Here is a 17,874-nt window from a genome sequence, read left to right on the forward strand (position 1 = left end):
CTCCTAAAGGACGAAGATTACTACACATAATGAAGGATGACATTCTTTTTAGGCATATGGAACATTTCAACAAAGCTTGTCTCCATGGTTAGTTATAAAGTTAGCCTTCAAAAATAAGAAAATGAATAACAAAGACCATATATTCATCACAATTAATGCAATGCAATTAATTTAGAAACCATGACAAAAGTGACTCCAAAAGGTGACTGATAACTTTCTGAGCTCTGCCCCTGTTACACATGCACTTGCTTCTTTTGGAGTTTATAATAAATGACCAAGAAATAAAAAGAAGGCATAAATAACAATTTTGCAAATAAAAAGGTTAACCCATAGATGCTGTGATAATTAAACAAGGGCTTTACATAATAATTAAAAATTTGGAGTGCAAAAGATCTTATGTAAGGGTCTTGCCAGGCAGCCAGGATGACCTTGAACTCACTATGTAGCCCAGGCTAGGCTGGAATTTGCTATTCTTCTGCCTCAGCCTCCAAGAGTGCTGGGATTACAAATATGCACCACCCCTGCCAGCTCTGAAAATATATCTTCAAAATACCCCTTATCAAAACTGAGTAAGGGCCGGGGATTTAGCTCAGGGGTTTCGCCACCTGCTACGCATGCGCAAGGACCCGAGTTCGATCCCTGGTACCAAAAATAAAAAAGAATAGAAAACTGAGTGAAGGGCTGGGAATTTTTTAGCTCAGTGGTGCCGCCGCCTGCCTCACTAGCGCAAGTCCTGAGTTTGATCCCCAGTACCAAAAAAAGAAAACAAAAACCAAGCCAAGAAAAATAAATTCTACCAACATTCAAGGAACAGATTGTTCCAAACTTGCACAAACTCTTTCAAACAACAGAACAAGAAAGAAACACACCCCAATTCATCTTTTTTTTTTGGTACTGGGGATCAAACTCGGGTCCTTGCGCTTGCGAGGCAGGCGACGGAACCACTGGGCTAAATCCCCGGCAACACCCCAACTCCTCTTACAAGCTTAGCATAACCTTAATACCAAACCTCTGAGGTACAGTTGAAATGAAAACACAATAAAAAAAAAATTTAGGGCAGGCTCACTCATGAACATAAATACAGAACTCCTATACAAAATATTAGCAAAACAAATCCTGCAAAGTATATAAAAAAAACCCCATGACTCCTCAGTTATTTAAAATTGATTTAAGTTATCATATTAACACTTTAACAAAACCAAACTGATGTTCACTTCCAGAGAAAAGAAAAATAACTACTTGACTTGCATTCAATGTCCATTCATTTTTTTTAAACCCTTGAACAAACACTACGAGAAATTGAAAAGATTTCCTCCAAGTCAGGAACAGAACCAGGATGCACAAACTTTCTCCTATTCTGCATCATTCTAGAGATTCTAGAAAGTACAAGGGCATGAAACATAAGGCATAAGATGTGAAAAGGGAGAAGCAAAGATGTCATTATTTACGGATAATAAGACTTTCTGTAGAAAACATGAAGAAAACCACCTGTTTAAAACTAATCAGCGGGGGCCGAGGATTTAGCTCAGCGGCACCACGCCTGCCTTGCAAGCTCAGGGTCCTGAGTTCGATGTCCGGTACCAAAAAAATAAAAAAAAACTAATCAGAGGGCCAGGGACTTAGCTGTGCAAGGTCCTGAGTTCGATCCCTGGTACCACTAAATAAATAAAACTAATCAGAAAATTCACCAAAACTACTGAATCCAAAATTGGTATTCAAAAGCAACATTTCTAAAATTTTATTTTTAAAACATGTAATTCACAACAGTACCAAAATTTGAAGGATTCAGGAATAAATATTTTGTAGCAAAAATGTACACATTCTATGTGCATTATATAAAGTTACTGTATAAAATTTTGTTAAAGACTACAGAGGACCGAAATCAGTGCATCTTGTCAGAGAAGACTCAATATTGCAAAGACATTAGTTCTCAGCCCTATGAGTTTGCTTAGAACTTGGGAAGCAAGGTGTAAAATTAGGAGTAACGTAGAATGGTCCACAGGTCTTCCTGAAGAGAGGTCCTCTTTCCACTAGATATTATGACATAATAGGAGATTAAAATAATTGGCAAAAAGAACCACCCAAGCTGTAGAAACGCCGGAAACAAAGCAGCTATGGATAGGAACCGGATTCCGACAAAGCGGACACTGCAGAGGCAGGATGGGCTGGACAGAGGAGCAACACAACTGTTCAGTCCTGGGCATCTGGGAGCATCCTTCCAGGCAAAGCATTAGATTCCGAGCGAATTAAATGCCTCGATGTGAAAGACCACGTTGTAAAACTCTAGAAGTCACAACAGAAGAAAAACCTGATTCCGTGGATGAGGGAATAAGTAAGCAAGGACCCACGATAAGCGACAGCCATAACTAAGACCGTCCAGGGAGCTAAAGACTCGCTGACCCGGAGAATCCGTGCCAAGCCCTGAACTCCGGCCTAAGCCAGCTCTGCGCGCGTGCGAGGTCGCAGCCAGGAGAGCAGAGCGGGACCGGGGCCCACTCCGCCCGAGCGTCCGCAGCCTCTCGTGGGGACCGCCGCGGCCCCGCCTTCACGGTTTCAGGACACGAGCGGCCTCGAGCGAGGGGCTCCGCAGACCAAGCCGGCAAGGTCTGCTCCAGAGAAAGCCGCCCTGCTGCTCCTCAGTAGCCCTGCGCTCCGCCCGGCTCGTTCCCCTCCCCTCCTCTCCCCTCCACAGCCTGGACAGAGCATGCTCCCTGGGAGCCGGCAGCCTCCAGACCCCGCCCCTACCCCCAAACGCCACGCCCACGACGACCCAGCCCCCCCCCCGCTCCAGGCCCCGCCCCCCCGGGGGACCTTTAGGTAAACCAAAATCTTTTAGGATGCAGACATCAGGAAAAAACCATAAAAATAAATACATAATCTGAGCTTTAGAAAACACTAAAGCTAGGGCCAGGGATGTAGCCCTGAGTTCCATTCCTGGTACCAAAACAAACTGTACACTTTTTTTTGGTACCGGGGATCAAACTCGGGTCCTTGCTCTTAGTGAGGCAGGCGGCAGAACCACTGAGCTAAATCCCCAGCTCTGAACCTAAAGCTACTACTCATGGGAAAGCTCCACATAGAACAGGAATGGGTTCACACAGAGAGGGGACACTGAGAGAGCCACCCACTCTTGGCAACCTGAACATCCATTCTCTTTGGGTGGGAGCGTGAAGTCGCACAGCCACTTTAGAAAAATTGAACAAGTAAATATTCATCTATTTTGACACAGCAATTCCACACTAATGTATCCACCCAAGATCGTCTCCATAATTTAATTATTTTTTTAATACTAAGGATCAAACCCAAGGCCTTGTGCATGCTAAGCAAGGGGTCCAACACCCACTACATCCTAGGACCTTGCCTCAGTTTTAGAATTGTTCCTTTACTATTCATAAGGTAATGGGAGATTTCCCAGACCATTATTAGTTTTATGTCATTCCCTATTTTATGCAGTTTTAAAGCAACTAAAATTTATGAAGTTTTGTCGGGAGCATTTATACATAAATTTTGGGGAAAAATCATTTCATAATTAAAGTATGACTATAGCTGTCTAAGGCTCAATGTTGCCTTGCCCGAGAGTGGGTTATGGAAGGAGGAAACATAACTCTGTTTTTCCACCTGTCACAGCTGAGGCCTCAATGGTCTGTGATGCTGTGGTGCTCAACGGCAAGATTACATCAGCTGAAGGCATCCTGGTTCCTGGAGAACCCAAGTAGTAATACAAAAAGAAAAAGGTTTCACCTGGGAATGGAGGATCTCCTTATCAGCTCAGCCCATCCCACCTACAGTGGTGGGAATGCTCTCCTTTCCACCCTCATCAGCATGAGATTCGCATCTGCACAGGATCAGACATAAGATCACTGCTGCCCTACAAGTCACCCGATATGCCCTCCAACTATTGTGTGTACCCAGTAAATAGCAGCTAGCTCAGAGAGTCATTGTCTTTGGCCACTCTGAGCATATACTTTGAAATTACAAAAGTCTCTATAGTCTTTTTTTCTTTAGCCCTTGCTGTCCCCCTTTCCAGGCGATTCCTGACAAAGTTTCAAAGTGAAACATGTCCAGTTTGAAGAGACAAAATTGGCATTGAAGTATTGCTGCTAAATGGAAAATTGCTTATGTTTGGTTCCAACCACCATTTGTAGACTGCCTTGATGTTCTACTCTGTTTAGGATTTTCATTCATTTCACAGTTTGCAGAGTGGTTATTTTTACTATGACTATAGCTCCTTTAGAGACAAATCCCTGAGTCTACATTTAAAATGCATGCATGAAAAAAAATAAAATAAAATGCATGCATGTTCAAAGAAAATAACTTGTAAAATCCACTTAGTGAAAAAATACTCATCTAAGCAGGTCTTTAAAGTTACAGATCACCATCTCTGGACACTAAGGAGTCTCATGGTGCATATGAAACTGGACAGCCAGGCTTCCTCTCCCCTGGACCCTTTCCGATCATGAGGAAAGGGCACCAGCGGCATCTACTGGGCTAACAAACAAAGGAACCCACAACTATATGTGGTATCTGAGCACCTAAGGACAGACGTGAAAATGTAAGAATTTCCCAGCTAGAAAAAGCTTTCAAACAGGGTCTCGACCACACCTAATTTTTCCTTTAGAATAGTTTTGAAGTCTCACCAACAACATCACCATGGCATGCTTCACCCCCTTCCCCTTTTACTTCTCTTTGTTCTTTGCCTTCCGGCTAGAGGAGAAAGATCATATACATGGTTTAGATGATTGATTTGTGTGTTAAATATCACAAGATAGAAGGAAGAAGAGAGGTTTTGAAGCTGTGCCTGATTTACCAGTTACCTATTTTTGCTGATATCCACTGAGGTACCCTCTTGTAGAAGTCACCCTGTGTTATCATGAAGAACAGCCCCTGAGACCAAACTCTCTGGTTTTAAAACCTGATCAAAAAAAAAAAAAAAAAACCTGATCCAGTCACTTCTTAGCTCTGTGATTTTTGAGGAAAATACTGAACCTTCTTATGCATCAGAATCCTCACTTATAAAATGAGGATAATAACCCAATTCTTAGAGTTACTGTGAGGATTAAGGGGGAATATATACGTTGCTACTTTCCTGGTGAAAATGCAAAGTAGCACAGCATCTTTGAACACAGGAGCTGTCCAAAAAGTTAAACAGAGTCAGCCAGGCCAGGGATTTAGCTCAGTGGCACCGCTCCAGCCTGGCAAGCACAAGGTCCTGAGTTTGATCCCCAGTACCAAACAAAACAAAACAAAACAAAAACACAAGAGTTAGCCTAAGCCCCAGAAAGTGAGTATACCCAAAACAAATGAAAATATAAGTCCATACAAACCCTTATGTGAGGTACATAGCAGCAATATTCCTAATAGCACAAAAGTGGAGCTCACCAGAATAGCTATCAACTGATGAAAGGATAGACATGTTATTGCCACACAAATGAATATCATTTGGCCTTCAAAAGGAACAAGTACAGAGCTACCTTGGTATTCAACATAAATCAGTTCCAGGAAGCATGAAGAGTACTAAAAATGACAAGTAGCAAACATAGCTTTGTGACTGGAAAGCATAGCAACTCATGAAGTAATCCATAGGTGGTCATCCACAGGGACAAGTTCTAGCTTGCCTGCAAGTCCAGTACCAACCCAATGACCAGTACCTAAACAAAATTTTTGCATCAAGATATGAGTACCAAATGTGATAATTTTCAAACCAATCAAGAACAAAGATATGACAGTATATTATGCTACAACATGGATGAACCTTAAGAATGTTATGCTAAGTAAAACAGATTTTTAAAAACCTATATATGAGCTGGGCATAGTGGTGCATGCCTATAATCCCAGCACTGGGGAGGCCAAGGCAGGAGGACTGCTATAAGTTTGAGGCCAGCCTGGGCCAGCCTGAACTGCAGTGAGACTAAGAGACTAAGTGACTAAGACACTGCTTAAAAATAGAGGAAGCTGGGAGTGGTGGTGCATGTCTGTGATCCTAGCACCCTGTGGACTCAGGCAGGAGGATCACATCAAGTTAAAAGCCAACATGGGGCCGGGGATTTGGCTCAGTGGTTCTGATGCCTGCCTTGCAAGCACAAGGTCCCAAGTTCGATCCCCAGTACCAAAGAAAAAAAAAAAAAAGCCAGCATGGGCTCCATAGTGAGTTCAAGGCCAGGCTGGATTATATGGTGAGATCCTATCTCAAAAAAACAAAAATAAATAAACAAAAATACCTCAGCACCCCAAAGCACTATTCTCCAGGCTATCATTTTCTGAGCACCAACGACGAGTTTATTAAAACTGGAGCGAGGGCTGGGGATTTAGCTCAGTGGCACCATGTTTACCTTGAAAGAACAAGGTCCTGATTTCGATCCCTGGTGACACACACAGAGAAAAAAACAAAACGAAACTGGACCATAGTGAAGGCAAGACTGAATTCCTATCTGTTATCTAAAGCCCTAGATGAGATTACAGCAAGAACCTCGCTGGCTGGGGTGATGAGTAGAGTCAGTTTCTCAGACTGGATGTGCACAGCAACATTCCACATGTGTGTCTCTTTTCAACAATACCCCAAGGCCAGCAGGGTGCAAGCTCCAGGAGTTGGGTATGAGAACACACTGTCTCCTCTTGCTTATTTTCAAAGAAAATGGGGCTGGTTGCATGTAAAAATTTGTCACCTGGAGTGGTGGTATGAGCTTGTAATCCTAATGACTTAGGAAGCTGAGGCAGGAAGATTGCAAGTTCCAGCCCAGTTTGGGCAACTTAGTGCCTTAGTGAGACCCTGTCTCAAAATAAAAAGGGCTGGGGATGTGGATCAGTGCCAAGGCCCTGGGTTTAACCTCAGTACTGAGACATGGGATTGGGGCATGGTAGAACTGGTTGGGAAAGTGGGTGTGACCTGTTAACTACAAGATCCTGGACACATGTGCAGAACACTTCCCAAAGCCCTGCACGTGGATTTCTTGCCAGAACTTGAGCCAGGTTTTCAATAGGATGGCCTAGACCTGATGTCAGGCTGAGGCCTGGGATCAAAGCACCGCCTCTCAGGACCTGGATGTAGAAGTTCTCAAGGGTTTCCCTGAGATTTAGACAGCATAGAACAACACATTGATGTCATGAAGGCTTTGCTATCATAACTTTCCATGATAGCCCACACTGATTCCCAGATGCAGCATGTACTTTTGTTTGTTTGTTTGCTTGTTTTGAGACAGGGTCTTGCTGTGTAGTTCAAGGCCAGCTGTGTAGTTCAAGGCCAGCTGTGTAGCTCAGGTTGGCCTTGAATTTGTAGCAATCCTCTTGCCTCAGCTTCCCAAGTGTGCACCACAACGCCCAATGCAGCCTGTACTTTTATCTTTGCTCTCACTCTCTTTTTCTATTTACTTGGCCCAAACTCACTCTGCAGAGCCAGTTTCTCTCCTACTCTACACTCTTACTTTCTTTTTGGTACCAGCTATTGAACTTGGGACCTTGTGCTTGCAAGGCAGGAGGCGGAACCACTGAGCTAAATCCCCGGCCACTCTTACTTTCTTGAATAAACTCTGCCACTGCTTTTTGCTCACTTCATTCAATTCTTTGTTGGAGATGAGAACAAAGAACCTGGAATCCAACTCCAGAAGAAGAGGTGAAACAACCCCAAACCTGGTAACATTTGGCTGGCAAGTCACTTTTTAGAAAAAAGCTACCCAATAACAGTACCACAAAAATAGTAAATAAATATATAGGGTTGGAGGGGAATAGCTAAGTGGTACAGCCCCTAGGTTTGGTCCCCACTATCATTAAAAAAAAAAAATCCTAAACTTGTCATGGCATGGCAAGCCAGAGCACTCAGCAGTCAGAAGGTTGGGATTCAAATGCCTATTCCTGGCCAGACATGGTGGCACATGCCTGTGGTCCCGGCATTGACAGGTGGAGGTCAAAATGTCATCTTTGTTACGGAGAACAGCTATATGTCACTGTGGCACACGTGGACAGCAGATCACAACTCTGGAAAGTGAAGATGACTGGTGTGTGAAGTAAGGTGGGTCTGCTGAGAGTAGAGGGGACCCTACCTGCCCCTTTGACCGCATGGGAGGGAGGAGACGTGATTTTTCTCAATACCATCTCAGGGAGCTCTTATGGAAACTAGAGAGAAGTACAGTGCCTGGAACATAGTAGACTCCAAGAACAGATCCCTGCAGCAGTGTCCTGAGCTGGGAATATAGACAGCTAAGAAATATTACAGGTAAAAAAAAAAAAAGAAAGAAATATTACAGGCATTCAGATAGGGCTGGGCCCTTGAGAAAGTCAGGACAAAGGTAAAACCACATCACGACTGTGACTAAAGACACATCTGCTGGAGACCAGTCTCAAAATAAAGATGAGCTGGGTGTGGTGGCGCACGCCTATGATCTCAGAACTCGGGAGGCAGAGGCAGGAGGATCACTGTGAGTTTGAAGCCAGTCTGGGCTACATAGTGAGTTCAAGGCCAGTCTGAACTATATAGTGAGACCCTGTTTCAAAAACAAAAAGAAAAGAAAAGAAAAGAAATCCTTCAAGATAAAGATGAAATGACCAGGCCTGCATACTTCCTCAAAAGACAAACACTGGGCCTAATGAAGTCTAGATAGACATCAGTCACCCCAGTGGGTGACCAAGACCTCTGGACCCATCATTTCCTAGAAGAAGTCTTTGTTCTTTCCATGCACCCTTGTTAGGTGACTTCTTTCCCTATTGGCTCACTGTTACGTAAGCAACTATACTTGGGACCTTATTGGTTAATCATAGCTGTAACTCACGTTGTACCCATGTGAGTTTTGCTCTATAAAACTTTGTGTAAAGTGGGGTCCCCTCCTGCCTCCCAGGAGCTATCTTCTCAATATTTTCCTACTCTTAACCTCCCTTGTTCCTAGAATTCATTCTTCAATTTTTAAAGAACACAAACTCGATGTATCAGACTTCTAACAGGTTGGGAGATATATTTTCATTTTTCATCTCCTGTATCAGGAAGACCAGTCAGACAGCCCAGGCTGGTCATTCAAGGAGGCCAAAGTTTGGAGACCACATGGGGCAAGGAACTTTATCTTTTTAAAGATTTTTTTCAGGGTCTGGGGATTTAGCTCAGTGGTTCCACCGCCTGTCTTGAAAGTGCAAGGATCCAAGTTTGATCCCCAGTACCAAATTTAAAAAAAAATTTTTTTCAGTACTTGGGATTAAATCCAGGATCTTCACACTGAACTGCATCCCCAACCCATTTTTTATTTTTTATTTTGAGATAAGGTCTTGATAAATAACTAAATTGCTTGAATTTGGGATCTTTCTGCCTCAGCCTCTCAGAGTGCTGGGATTACAGGCTTGTGCCACTAGGCCTAGCTGCAAGGGAGATACTTCTCTTTCTCTCTCCCCCTCCCTCGCTCTCCTTGTTTCCTACACTCAGAAAACCTTGAAAGTTCCTTAAAGAGAAGTGTTGATAGGGCTGGGGATTTAGCTCAGTGGTTTGGGTGCCTGCCATGCAAGCGCAAGGTCCTGAGTTTGATCCCCGATACCAAAAAGAAAAAGAGAAGTGTTGACCAGACATGAATTGGCAAGACTTCTAAAGGAGGAAAAAAAACCCCAAAGCTGTTTATCTTTGCTACCAACTGAGGGACTTCTGAAAATTTGAATGCCCCAGCCTTTTCTTTTTTTGGCGGGGGTGGGGATTGCACTAGGGTCTGGTGCAAGCTAGGTAAGTATACTCTATCTACTACATCCCCAGCCCTTTTTATTTATTTTGAGGCAGGGCCTAGCAAAATTGCCCAGGCTGGCCTGAATTTGTGATCCTCCTGCCTCAGCCTCCCAAGTACCACAGCTGGGATTACAGATGTGCATGACCACACCCAATCTCCCAGCTTTCTTTATGAGTGTGTACTTGCAGTACTTCTGTTGTTTTATGGTTGGTGGTTTTTAGGAGGTGGGGAGAAGACTGGGCTATTGTGTGCTTTTTATAGCAGTCTCCCTCCTCAGCCATTCACATAAAGCAACTGAGGACTAGCTGGCCTGGAAGTCACTGGAAACAAAGAGGAACCAACCCTGGGGAAAGCCCTGGACAATCACTGAACAATAACAATTCCTTTGGGTGCACTGAGAAGACAGGAAGTTCAGGATGGGTGTGTTGACAGCAGCCTTCAATCCCTGCAGCTTTGGGTGAAACACACAAGTGGGGCCCAGCTTCCCACCTGACCTGCCTTAACTCATCCCTGCTGAAGCAAGGCTGCCAAGAGTGTGGATATGCAGGGAAAAGCCCAGGAAGAGGAAGTGGTGGTTCTGGGAGCCCAGAGGTTCGCTTCCCTGCTGAGTCACTTCTCACTGGGCATGGGAATACCTGCTGGAGTTTTTGAAAGCCCTGGAAAACCCCAGCAGCCAGGATCCCTGACAGGCTCTACCTGGGGTAACCCCTCTCACCATCACATTCCCCTTTGGCATTTCCACCCCAAACATCTTCAGATCCTCTTCTCCATGCAGGATCCACCCCCAGGAGCAGCCTCCCAGCCCATCAGCTCAGCTTGCCTGTCTACAATTCTCAATGACAGTGGACCTTGAACATGCTAATTTAGCAATTGCAACAGCTCATAGTTAGTGACCACTTACTATGTCAGGTATTATGGTGATATTCACAACAGGAAGTAGTTACTATAGTTATCTGCAATTTACAGATGGGGAGCCAGCATTCAGATTCCATGGTCCTTCACCATCTACAGTTTGTACAGTGTCAGGCTCAGTGGAAGGAAACCCACATTTCACAACTTGTTTTCGTGGACTCAGAAAATCTAAGATTTGTACAAGTTCCAGCCCAATCTGGGCAATTTAGCAAGATTCTAAAGAAAAAACATAAAAGGGCTGGGAGCGTAGCCCAGTGTGAAGGCCGTGGTTCAATTCCTAGTACTCGAAAATAAATGAATAAATGAAAATCTAAGATTTGGAAAAGATAACCCAATGTAACATTTGATTTTATAAATGAGCAGACTATCCCAGAGAGCCCTCATTCCACAGTAAGATCATGAGAGCCGGGCCAGGGATTTAGCTCAGTGGTTTCACTCCCTGCTGCGCAAGCACAAGGAACCGAGTTCAATCCCCGGTACCAAAAAAAAAAAAAAAAAAAAAGATCATGAGAGCCCCCAAACCCACACTACTTTTGTGCCTTTCGACACAAACCCTTTTCTTTCTCCCAGAAAAAAAGTCATTTTCAAGTGGGTCATGGTGATGCATGCCTATAATCCCAGCTATTAGGGAAGCTGAGGCAGGAGGATCTAAAGTTTGAGGCTGCTTATTGAGATGTCTCAAAATAAAGAGTTGAAGATTTAGCTTAGTGCTCCCTCGGTTCAATCCACAGTACCATAAAATTTAAAGAATTAAAAAAAAAACCTTTTTCTGAAATTTTCTCACTTTTTTGCTTTTCAATTCTCCATAGATTTACTTTCTTCTTTCCCAAACAATGCAAAAAAGTGTTCCACCCCTTCTTTCCCTGTTACTCTTTTCTTGGGAAGAAATAAAGAGGATAAGAGGGGCCGGGGATTTAGCTCAGTGGTTTTGCCGCCTGCTGCACAAGCACAAGGACCCGAGTTTGATTCCCGGTACCAGAAAAAAAAAAAAAAAAGAGGATAAGAGAAGGTGAGGGAAGGGAGGGAAAGAAGAAAAGAAAGGAAGAGAGGCAAGAAAAACAGGGGAGAAGAGTGGAGGAAAAGAGAAAAGAAGAGAAAATCTCACTGGCACAGTAGCACACGCAGGAGGATTACCAGGAGTTCAAGACTGGCCTGGGCTACACAGTTAGCTGAAGACCAGTTTGAACTGCATAGCAAGACCCTGTCTCAAACAAAACAAAACCAAAACCAAAAATCTACCAGGAAAAGAAGAGAAAATAATAGAAATAAAGAGGAAAGAAAAATGCCCTTCAAAATCAGAAATCAGTCCCAAATCAAAAATGTGTCCAGAATCAGAAATCTTTTTTTTAAAGCAAAACACTTCTTGGTACATTTTAGATATAGATAATGGTAACATTCTTTGTACCTGTACATGATATATTTTGCTTGTTTTTTCCCACCCCCCTTCAACCCCTCTTCCCCTCCTTATTTACAAAAGCTTTGTTTTCATTTTTCCTTCATTCTCTTTTTCTTCCTTGTCTCTTCTTTCCTTCCCCTCTCCCCCCTCCTGTGTTTCCCTTCTCATTTGGACATTTTCTTTCCATTTCCCAATATCTATTATATGTTTTGGTCCTTACTTCCACTTTCAGTTTCTTCACCAGAGAAACAATACGGTATTTAAACATTGTGTCCAATTTATCTCACTTAAGAGTATGGTCTCAAGGTGCATCCATTTACCTGGAAATGTCTCAAGCTTCTTTATGGCACAGTAGTACTCCATTGTATAAAAACCCCCCACATCTTCTATATCTATATCCATTCATCAGTTGACAGGCATTTGGGCTGTTTCAAAGATTTAGCTATTACAAACTGTGCTGCTATAAACATGGGTGTGCTGTATCACTGTGGTCTGATGCTTTTAATTCTTTTGGGAAGATACTAAGAAGGGGAATAGCTGGGTTGAATGGAACCTTTAATTTTAGATTTTTGAGGAATCTCCGCACTAATTTCCACAGTCGTTGCATCAGTCTACATTTCCACCAACATCGGAAAAGTGTTCCTTTTTCCCCACAGCCCAGCCAGTATTTGTTATTGATTAATTTCTTGATGATAGCCATTCTTTCTGGAGTGAGATGAAATCTGTGTTTTAATTTGCATCGCTGAATGGTCGGTGATTTTGAACTTTTTTTCATATATTTATTTGCTATTTCTACTTCATCTGAGACGTCTTTATTCATTTCAGATGTCCATTATTGGATTGGGTCTTTAAATTTAGGGGGGGGTCTGATTTTTTTTTTTTTAGTTCTTTCTATATTCTAGTTTAGTCCTTTGTAGAGTAACAGCTGGCAAAAAAAATTGCCCACGTTGTGGGCTGTCTCTTCTTCACTATGTTGGTGGCTTCTTTTGCTGTGCAAAAGTTTTTTTAATGAGATCCCAGTTGTTGATTCTTTGCGATAGTTCTTGTGTGTTCCGGGTTTTGTTCATAGTCTTTGTCTACACCAATGTCTTCAAGAGTTCTACCTACTTTATGTTCCAGCAGACTTAGTGCTTCTGTTTAACATTTAGATCTTCGATCCATCTTGACCCAAATCAGAAATGTGTATACGCCACATTACCTCAAAGCCCGGTGCCCTCATCAAAGAAGGACGCGCAGGCCTTTGAAACCCTGGCTCTGCCCTCAATCAATATGGCGGCCACAGGGGAACTTCAGTCGCCCTCCCCCGCCCTCCCCTCGCGGATGGGCAGCGTGAGGTGCGCATGCGCAGCAGAGCGAAGGGGCGTCAGGCCCGCTTCCCGCAGTTGCCAGGCTGTGGCGGCCCTGGCCGCGGGATGGTGTAGCCCAGCTGCGGGAGGGGTGGACTCACGCCCGCGGCAGAGCTCAGTCGCTGTGGCCTCAAAGTGAGGGGGCGTCGCCGCCCGCCGGGGGTCCCTGAGGCCGCCATGGCGTCTCGCGGGGTGCTGGACGAGTTCACCGCTCCGGCTGCGAAGGCAGCGCTGCTGGAGCGGAGCCGCGGCCGGATCGAGGGCCTTTTCGGGGTGAGCCTGGCTGTGCTGGGCGCGCTGGGCGCCGAGGAGCCGCTGCCCGCGCGCATCTGGCTGCAGCTGCGGGGCTCACGGGGGGCGGTGCACAGCGCCAAGGTAAGTCTGGGGCCCCGGGCCAGCCGAGTCGCTGCCCTGAGAGCGCTCAGGCCCGCCCGCCTCCTCCACAGTGGTGGGTCTCTGTGGCGTGGGGTCTCAGCCCACACTGAGAACCAGAAGAAATCACAATGGGGAGTAACAACGCCATGCGAAGGTCTAGGAGGGGTGGGATGGCTAACAGGAGTGTTTAAAGCTGGGCCTGGTGGTGCACTCGAGAGGCTGAGGCAGGAGGAGGATTTCGAGTTCCAGGCCAGCCTGAGCTACGTAATGGGTTTAAGGCCAACCTAGAGTACATAGCAAGACCCTGATTCAAAAAGCCAGAAGAAAGAAAGTGTTTAAAATAACATTATTCCTCATATTGATGTATGAACAAGCGACATTTAAATAGTGCTTATAACAACATTAGACGTCCGCTATATTCTTGGACTGATGCAGCCCTTAAAGTCCAATAAGGTAGCTTTTATTGTCCAGTGTGTCTTTTTAAAATTAAATTAACAGCTGGGGAGACTGAAACTCAAAGTGGTGACTCACCTTGTGTCTAATCAGCATTTCAGCCTTTTACCTCCTCAACACTTCCATCCACTCCTTCCTCTCCCCAGCCAGGAAACAGCAACAAAGGGTGTCCCTTGTCGGGGAGGGAAGGCTGTCTCCCCCGAAGGTTCTGTAATTTAGTCTGCAAAATCAGTCGGTCATTGAGTCTATTAAATAAACTGTAGACAGACAACAGGAGAAAACCCATTTTAATCACGAGTACATGCAAGGGAGTCGCACAGAGAAGGCTGGAAGAAGCCTGCTCACCCTGAGTACTGGGGGAACACTTGCGTGGCTTTAGGTGATGGTTTTCCTTCCTGCCTTTAGTCAGATCAGGGAACTTTTGAGAAAACCCCTGGCTGCATTTTCGTTCCTGAAGTGCTCAGTCCGAAGTAACCAGTGAGCAGCCTAGAGGCTCGTTTCAGAGTGATGTTTCCTGATCCCCTTTACCCCTCCTCCAGGACCCGGGTTTCTCCGGGTTTCCTGTTTCCTTCGCTGGATTCAGAGGCAGGGAGTTGTTTCTAGAGTCCAAGTTGTTGTTCAGGTGATGAGAGAACCCCCCCCACCCTGTATCCTATTTCACAAATTGCACAGAATTTGAAGGAGCTAAGTAGTTGTAACTCCTGACGATTTTCGATTTAACCAAAAAACCTTGCTGCTACTTTGTGTAGAGCAAATAGGATCCTTAGCTGTATGATTTTCTCGAAGCTTAGCTTAAAACATTGTGGATGTTGAATCAGATTTGCTTTCCTCTGCTTAATTTCTTTGATTGGTTGTATGAAATTTTTGGTTGTTGTTTTTTGAGACATAGTCTTGCTATGTAGTTCAGGCTGGCCTTGAACTCACTATGTGGCCCACTCTGAACTTGAACTTGAGGTGATCCTCCTGCCTCAGCCTCCTGAGTGCTGGGATTGATTGCATGTGTGCACCTCCATGGCTGGATGCCTGCCCTAGTTGTCTAATTTAAAAAATGAAATTTAGCTTCTTTCCATTCTTCCCCTTTCTTCTTCCTCAGCTGTCCAATTTCTTTTACTACCCAGGGCTAAAAAGTTTATATTACTGTTTTGTTATTTCACCAGAAATTCTCTTATTGTACATTCATTCCTCACTTCTCCATTGATTTTGCTCTAAGATCTTCATTCTTGTTCTGTACTGCTTTCACTGACTTTATTTCTTTCAGTTTGGTTTGGTTTTTAGACAGTCACTATGTAGCCCATGCTGGCCTCCAACACTCATTCCCCCCATCTCAGCTTCAGTGCTGGGACTACAGGCCTGGCTTGGCCTGGATTTTTCTTTTTCTTTTTTCTTTTTTTTGGTACCAGGGATTGAACTTGGGACATCGCGCTTTTGATGCAGGCGCCGGAACCACTGAGCTAAATCCCTGGCCCTGGATTTTTCTTTTTCTTTCTTTTTTTTTTTTTTGTGGTGCTGGGGATTGAACTCAGGACTTCACACATCACTGAGCTATGTCTTAATTAGTTTAGTTTTGTTTTTATTTTTCTTTTTGAGACAGACTTTTTCTGTGTAGTTCAGGTGATCTTTCTGCCTCAATCTCCCAAGGTTCTAAGCGTGGGATACCACACCTGACTTCTCTTTACTCTGTTGCTCCCTGCCTTCCTGAGACCTAGGGCCTCCTGTCACCTCTCTCACCCAGTCTAAACTCCTCTACCTACAGAACACTGGCTGGCACGACCCCATCTTATGGTCCTAATTTTCGCTGTGGCAGCTGTCAGCCTTAGCCTGCCCAGTAGTCTAGACTATGCCCTTGCAGGGTGTTCTGCCTGCCACTGGTTTTTTACTCAGGACACCCCAAGAATGGAAAGTGCTTCCTTTGCTTCACAGAAAGCCCCACCCATCCTGCCTTTCCCTTCCCGTTCTGCCCTCTCCTGTTCCCTGCTGAACAGTGTAACCCAAGCTGATTGGAAGAGGTGTGTCTTAGACTAGTTTGATAGTCTGACACCTGCTGGGTTATGTTATCTTCTCAAGGTATATTACTCATAATCCAACCCTCCCACTTACAAGAAATCCTTTTTCCCCTCTTTTGCTTTGAGACTCAGGAGTAAGGGTTGAATGCCACGCCCAAGGGCTTTTTTGTTCTTGATTCATTTGGGAGTTTGTTTTATTTTTTGGGAGGAAGAAGAAACCATGAACTTGCTTTTAAAAAATTAAGGAAGGGCCAGGGATTTAGCTCAGTGGTTCCACAGCGCAGCCTGCCTTAAAAGTGCAAGGTCCTGAGTTTGATCCCCGGTACCAAAAAAAAAAAAAAATTAAGGAGAGCAAACATTTCAAAATCGAAAGTATTTTAAGTAAAGCTGTGGAGAAGCAGGTTTGGGGGGAAATATTTGTTTATTTATTTTTGGTTTTATGGGGCAGGGTCTCACTCCATAATTCAGGGTGTCCTTGAAGTCACTATGTGGCTCATGCTGGCCTAGAACTAGTGGCATTCCTCCTGCCTCAGCCTCCTGCATACTGACTGGGATTATAGGCATGCACCACTGTCCCTGTGGGGCCCAAGAGGAGTTTTTAAACTGGCTGGTATTATCTCTGATCAGAGTAGGATGAGGTCAGCTGTTCTGTGCCCCATTAAGTAGATTACTTTGTTGTCTTTTTTTTATGAGTGTGGTGCTGAGGCTCTAACCCATCACCCACATCCCTGCTACTTTGTTTTCTTTTAAGATGTTAATCCACTGTCTTCTGAAATTCACTGTATTAAGAAGAAAAGCCTGCCTGTTGGGGGCTCCCTGTACTGGAGAGAGGTAGGTTGGGAGCTGCTGGCCGGAAGTGATGAGCAGGGTAAGGCGAGGCTTCTGAGAGGGAAACAAGTTGCCTGAAACCTTGGATAGTATAGGTTGGAGGCCAGAAGACCCAGCAGTGGAAGGAACGTTGTTCCATGTTCACGTTGGAGGTGGGTGGGGAGGACTGGCAAGATTTTGTTTGTTTTAGAGACCAGGTCTCAACTATGTACCCCAGATTGGCTTCAAACTCACAGTGATTCTTCTACCTCAGTCTCCCAAGTGGTGGGAGTACAGGGGTGCACCATGATGCATGGCAATGGCAAGACTGACAGGGACTTGGAACTGAGTGGTTGTAGGGATTTAGAGGAGGGCTTTAAACCCTGGTGGCAGGAGATTGGTTGCTATGTTGCTTGGCTTGTTGGTTGGGAGCTACCAGGGAGTTGCCATTGAAGGAACATTTCTCATGTGCTGGAAAATGCCCTTTCTGTTGGCCCTTGACCTCAAGGATCCGTCAGCCTGGTAGAGAACAGTGGAGAACATGCGTCCTTGCTTTAGTGATGATGGAAATTAAAACTGAGGCATGAAAGTTCAGTACAAATTTACAGGAAAAAGTTTTCATTGGAAAGGAAGAGAAAATGATGGCGATCAAGCTGGCCACCTTAGAAAAGAAAGTTAAGAGCAGACGGGGAAAGGGCTTCCGGGTGAGGGACTGAAGAGGCATGGGTGTGAAGAGGAGGATAGGACCAGGCACCCAGCACACTGTGGGCACCAGTCTTCCAGGGTCCTGTGGTGGCTGGGGTTTGGTTGATCATTGCCTCAGTCCTGGTTTGGAATCCTGTGGCTCAAGGGCAGTTTGGTTTCCTTGAGATGCTTGTCCTTGATTGGGAGTACAA

General features: G+C 44.7%; 1 protein-coding gene across 3 annotated transcripts in view; it reads left to right on the top strand.

The window, feature by feature from the left end:
* Nucleotides 1-13,334: 13,334 nt before the first annotated feature.
* The window catches only part of N4bp1 (NEDD4 binding protein 1), a 49,291-nt gene continuing 44,751 nt past the window's right edge, over nt 13,335-17,874 (top strand). For 2 of the 3 annotated variants that reach the window (XM_004873903.3, XM_021251471.2), the window contains exon 1: nt 13,335-13,715. In XM_004873903.3, coding sequence (XP_004873960.1) covers nt 13,518-13,715 — 198 coding nt within the window. In that variant the 5' untranslated portion in view covers nt 13,335-13,517. The remainder of the gene's footprint in view (nt 13,716-17,874) is intronic. The other variant, XM_004873902.3, reaches the window with a different exon arrangement.

This window comes from Heterocephalus glaber, unplaced genomic scaffold, assembly GCF_053883595.1.
Source record: "Heterocephalus glaber isolate CG9 unplaced genomic scaffold, H.glaber_assembly_v1.0 deba00001707, whole genome shotgun sequence".
In the NCBI taxonomy this organism is placed as follows: domain Eukaryota; kingdom Metazoa; phylum Chordata; class Mammalia; order Rodentia; family Bathyergidae; genus Heterocephalus; species Heterocephalus glaber.